Here is a 6,000-nt window from a genome sequence, read left to right as displayed (position 1 = left end):
GCAGTCATATTCGTTGTGTTCCCACTAGTGCTGTCAGCGTTAATCTGAAATGACGTTAACGCCACAACACGGCAAATCTCTGTTAACGAGCTACCGCGGATCGCCCCGTGCATGGGGCTGGACGGCGTCAACACGTTAACGAGCAAACTGCGCTAACGCAGTAGTTCCCACCCATGTAATTGAGCATTGCGTGGCACATCCGACATACTGTTTTACTTTTGTCCATGACGCGCTTACCTTCAGGGTCATAATTCACATGAAAACCAAAATAGTTCCAAAGGCCAGATCTGAATGAGGGTGGGGGAGGTTCAATTTGCCATGTTGCAACGAGCTTAGCTTCTGTCTTGCTAGCTTGCGCTGCGCTCAGTGGATCTGCGCTCGACAGTGCAGCCTAGGCGGAGTAGTCGAACGCAGATCCACTGAGCTCTCAACACAGACAGCATCGTCAGAAGAAAAGTTAATAAAATAAATTTAAATACGATACTTTAAACAGAAAAATAAAATGTAAGCTGTAAACGAATGCTTGTCTGCCGGTTTAAAAATAAACTTAAGGTAAGTCCCCTCAAAAGTTCATTTCAGACAATCCTGCAAACAGTGGTATATTTTGTGTCATTATTTCAGATGATTTACTTTGAAGTTTTCCCATCATGTAAATTCTTATTGATGACATTTTCCTTTATTTTCCTCCATCATTCATCCGTATATAGCAGAGGTCGTGGTGTCTTACCGGGGTAGAAGTCTTTGGATTTGGACAGTTTGATGGTGGCGCCAGTTTCTTTCTGGAGCTGGACGATGGTCTGACCTCCCTTCCCGATGATTGAACCCGCCGCATAGCTGGGAATCAAAACCTTCAGGAAGTACTCGCCTTCCTCTGCAGCAGGAAACAGGAAACAGGAAAGAAAAGTCAGAGACAGCTACTGCAGCTCATGTTGTTTTAATACAAAGCTGTAAAAGAAGAACATTACAAAAAGCTACAGTATGCATTTAGCCTTTTTAAACCTTTGCCCTCATGCGTGCCTTTTGATTGTATATTTTTCTTGCAGGCCAAATCGTTACTTCAGACATCGTTATGTGCCCAGGATTTCACAATCAGTGCATCACTTGTGTAAACTGTGAAGTGGAAGGAAAGTGTTTGTCAGTAATCACAGTCTGACAGAACAGATGCGAGCTGGTGCCGCATCGCTACGCCAAAGCAGAATTCTTTGTCTTTCATCTTTCCTCCTCAGCTCCTTCCTAAGCGACCATCCAAGGCTCCCAAAGCTGCATAAATCCACCCAATCACATCAAATGATGACTGTTATCCATGACAACTAATTATTTCTATAATCTGATGAGTCCGTGCCAGTGTTATCTCTCCCCATTCTCTGTTTGTCCGATTGCACGAGCCTCTAAACACTCTCCCCAGATTGGTCTGATCTAATTTCAGCGTTGGGCCCGAGGAATCTGGTCCTCGTCACCCTCTTGGCACGAGGAGAGGGGAGAGCCGTGGAATACGCTGCACGTCGGTTTTGTTATTCAAGCTAAACAGATTCAAACGATGGGCAGCCCTGTGGATGCATAGCACCACATGGCTGCCATGACAGTCACACAAATGCGCTGATTAACATGTGCAAATAAGCTCACGTAAACAAACACAAAGCGGGCCAGCGCAGATCCAGATATTTTATTATTTATAAATTTTCCCCTGCTTACACTGAGCTGCACCTGCTTCAAGGGATACAGTGTAAACCGTGGATATGAAAAGAAGATGTCGTCTCTTTCATCTTTATTTTCTTCACTGATTAATGGAAATAATCATTCATAAACTGTTAGAGTTCTACACATAGTTATTCCTAGTTTTAATATCTTTGCCTTGGCTCCTCCCCCCATGTTTTTATATTTGACATGTAATTTATTTAAAAACATCGGCATGTTGATCTAACCTTCTGTAAGCCGAATGGCTGCCTCTAACACTTAACATCTGGCTAAATGTGCCAATAATGATGATAAATGATTGTTTCTTGAGAGGCACTGTTTCCTTTTAACAGATCAAATCTGCAGAGCAACTCTGAGAAACAGCATCCACTAATAATTTCTGGCTCTTTAATAAATATTTGATAAGCACCATCATTAGTCAAGAGTGCAACTGGATTTTAACATCTAGGTGAGCATACACGAACACGTTCGGCTCTGTGCAATTTATTGAAAGAAAGCGAGGCACGAAACCAAAATGTACTTCACCCAAAGCCTCCACAGTGGCGGTCTGTTGTCACAGAAATGTTATATTTGCATGTGAATCGAAAACAACCTCAGCTCCAGGTGTGTTGAATTGACTTAATAAGGTCTGACATTTTCAAGTTAATGTTTTGGGTTTGTGAAAAATCACAAAGTAAAGGAGAAAGGGAATAAACCAAAAGGTCAAAGCACACCTTAATCGATTTGTGTTCATTCAGAGCAGGGATACGTTCACTGACACGTTGACCTGAACCTTCAACCTTTTCCATGCAGCCTGCAGCTTCTTTGACAATGAAATGAGAGAGAAAAAGCAAGAGCAAGCCATTGCTCCTCTGCGAAACACGGGCCTTTGCTTTTCAGTAGTATCTACATGCTGTAGGTCAACTAAAGAGTAGCACTACCTCACACTTGATTCTTTATTGCTTTGTGTAGAGACAAGAGATTTGTGTTAAATAGCAGAAAATATTAGCCCTCAAAAGAATTAAGATCCAGCAAAATTCTTAAATCACAATTTGTCTTTTTAAATATATTTTTCAACATTTTGGGCAGCAAAAACAGATTTATATATATAAAAAATAATACTGTCATATAAATTATCTTTAATAGCTACTTAATGAAGATACGTCATATTAAAGAGCTGCAGATCACAGCATATTCTCATACTTGTTTCCTTATTCTTTCCTGTTAGGACATTAATGTCATTTTTGTACAGTAACACTGAACATGCTTCCAAAAACATATATAAACAAATATAATTAAACGCATCTTTCTGAGTCATGTCTCAGAGTGTGAGAACTTGCTCAGGGACATCAGTTGGCTTAGAGGTTAGGAAACATACCACATGGGTATGAATAGCATCAGCAGGGAGTCCCTGGCTTCTTTCTTAACTGGATACAAACCAAATGTCATTCCCCAGCTTTCTTTTTGGTCTCTCCGTACTATCTGCACTGTGCCTATTTAATAAAAGCTGAATGCAACACAGTTATTCTGTGAAGAGAACCTCTTTGTTCCCTTTGGTTTTGTACATTTTTACACAGTAATGTTTCCTAGTTCTAAAATATAAAAGTGCTAATCTAAACTGTTCAGAGAGTTTTTGGAAGCTTTTAGAAAACAAATAAATTTATATTCGCATGTTTGTTATTGGAGTACCATCAATCATCTCAAAGCTCGTCCCAGCTGCCTCCAGTAGGAATAACGGTATTTTTGGTTTCATGTGACATGTCAAACCAACTCAATAAATCAATGACTCTTAGGAATAACTGTCAGTAATTATAAACTGATTGTATCACCAAAATAAATAAAATTGCCGATGATTTAAGCCAAGAGTTCTAGATTTAGGAGCAATACACTCACCAGATTATATAATCCTATTTTTTCAGTCTTTAATATTGATTTTATGAGACTGCGAATCCATAGCAACTGTTCTATCATCTCTCTCTTTAAATTACCTCATTCAGTGTGTCTGTGCTCCCTCCCTAGCAGCATTCTTCATATTTGGTAATCCAGGACAGATATCCTCCAGAGACAGATTAAAATAGGATTACTGTTAGGGGCGCACTTTCTCACAAGGGCACGGCACCTTGTAACTGCACTTTACTTTGTCTTTCATCCACAAGTGGAGACGCCGAAGTACAAACACGGACATGCATATAAAACATTACAATGCCTGCTCTGACTATGAGGCATAAAGATGAGAGCTATCTGGACGGAAGATTTATTCCATGCAGTCACGCTGACTCAAATGAAGTGCCTTTTAATAGTTCTAATTCCTACGAAATCCCTGTAACACAAAACAGCAGTGGAAAGGAGGCGTTTGCGACACCTAACTATAAATAAATGTAATTAGTAAAGTGCCCTGCAGACCCCCACAGGTGTTTGCAGTTTATATGGCTGATCAGGTCCCTGCTCAGTTTGATTAAGTGCGGTCGTTGAGGAGAAACACACTGCAAGTTTGCTGAGGTTTCAAGAGTCTGCACAGCAAAAACAGCAAAGAAGTTTCCGTTCTCTAAACAGGTGCAATAAAAATCACATCAAGAAAGCGATAGGAATACTAATCGCACCAGATGGATTCTGGTTTTGACTCAAACTTTCCTTTAAGATTTCAGGTGAGGTTATATAATCTCAAACTAATGATTTTAACACCCATGTTTCATCCACACATGTTTTCACTTACTTTGGACAATTACATTAGACTTCTCCTCTCAACTGTGCTGGATGCACAAGCTGGACACACTTAGGTCAAACAGCAGGGGTGGAAATATTCACAACTCTGAGCGGCTGGGCCCGGCTCAGTGACATTTAAAAAGACAGATAAATTGGTCTAATTATAACAAACGACTGACTTTTTCAGGCACCCTGTGTTAGTAAGTCTCAAGTCAGAAATAATTCAGAAAAGAATTATGATTTATATGTTGGCTTTGGCATAATGGTAATTACTATAACTCGATACTACATAAATGTGGAATAAATGCAGCTCTGATCCATTTGCAGACTACTCTGTAATTTAATTCTTCACTGTAAAGACAGCAAATTTGACTATGTGTTAACACTGATGTAGTCAAAAAACATACACTGTGAATGAGGTGAAGCTGAGATCAGGAGTGAGAAAATTCCCTGTCAAGTTAATTAATAAAAGTGTGCTTACTCTAACAACGAAGAATGGTTTCTTACTATAAGAAAATACAGTACAGCGCTGTATAGAATACAAGCTGACAGCATACTGTTATTTTAGTGTTTAGTAATCTCTGAGTGATATATTATTCTAGGATGCATCTGCATATCGTCTCCATGAACGCAGTTTCTCATGAGTTATGATGAAACATCAGCTTTGCTGCCGTCCTCCTTCCACACACACGGTTATGGAAACGCAGCATTCAACATTTTAACAGCGTTCTGTGTTGTGCTGTATCCACCACAATGTCACAATACTTTAAGATGCTTTACTGAATTTTTATGTAAATCTGTCACATCATACATTCGTTAATTTTAATTACCAGAAATTTCTAAGAGCCTGATTTACAATTAATCCTTTGCTGTTTTTGTTAAACAGTGAGAAACGATTACCGTATTTCCCGGACTACAAAGCGCACCTGAATATTAGCCGCACAAGCTAAAATCAGGGGAAAATCCTGTTTTGTACATACATTAGCCGCACCTGACTAAAAGCCGCAGGTGTTTCAATGTTGACTTATCATATGTAAGAGAATATGCACAAAGGGAATTGTCAGGAAAGAGATGGCTGTTTGGAGACACACCCCTTTTATTAATATTTTGAAAAACAAGTTATGGGTACATATTTGCACATGTAGTACATAACAGTAACCTACAGCACACCAGGAAAATAGATTCGGACTACCTTTTAGGCTCAGGTGCAGTGACACGGCTTTAACAAGAAGAAAAGTCAGTCATTCACCATCTTTCTCTTCTTCCTGCGCACTAAAACCACCAAAGTCCTCTTCTCCAGTGTCGGAAACGAACAGGCTCAGGATGGCTTCGTCATCCACTCTCCGCTTCTCTCCTTCGTTGTCACTTTCAAAACCAAAGAAATCCTCGTTGTCAGTGTCAGAGTCGAACACCCTCAGAAGGGCCGTGGCGGTGTCCTCCTCTCCATCATGCAGCAGTCCAGCCCTTCAAAATCCGTTGGTGATCGTGGATGTTTTCGCACTTTTCCACGCTGTCAGAATCCACCGGTGGAGTTGGGCATAACTTGCTTTTCGCAAGTTTATCGCCGCTCGTCATCCACGCCTCCCGCTGAATGCGTAGCGCTACTTTGAAGTTTGTTTTTCG

The 6,000-nt window shown here is 40.3% G+C and overlaps 1 protein-coding gene across 2 annotated transcripts in view; it reads right to left on the bottom strand.

The window, feature by feature from the left end:
• The window catches only part of nova2 (NOVA alternative splicing regulator 2), a 90,118-nt gene that overhangs the window by 67,577 nt on the left and 16,541 nt on the right, over positions 1 to 6,000 (bottom strand). For both annotated transcript variants that reach the window (XM_085430788.1, XM_085430789.1), the window contains one exon: positions 728 to 871. In XM_085430788.1, coding sequence (XP_085286914.1) covers positions 728 to 871 — 144 coding nt within the window. The remainder of the gene's footprint in view (positions 1 to 727; positions 872 to 6,000) is intronic.

The sequence above is a fragment of the Copadichromis virginalis genome, linkage group LG14 (genome assembly GCF_057382275.1).
Source record: "Copadichromis virginalis isolate Kocher_CV1m ecotype Utaka linkage group LG14, C_Virginalis_male_GT1.1, whole genome shotgun sequence".
NCBI classification, from domain to species: domain Eukaryota; kingdom Metazoa; phylum Chordata; class Actinopteri; order Cichliformes; family Cichlidae; genus Copadichromis; species Copadichromis virginalis.
Note: the sequence above shows the minus strand (reverse complement) of the source record. Positions and strands in the feature narration are given on the sequence as shown.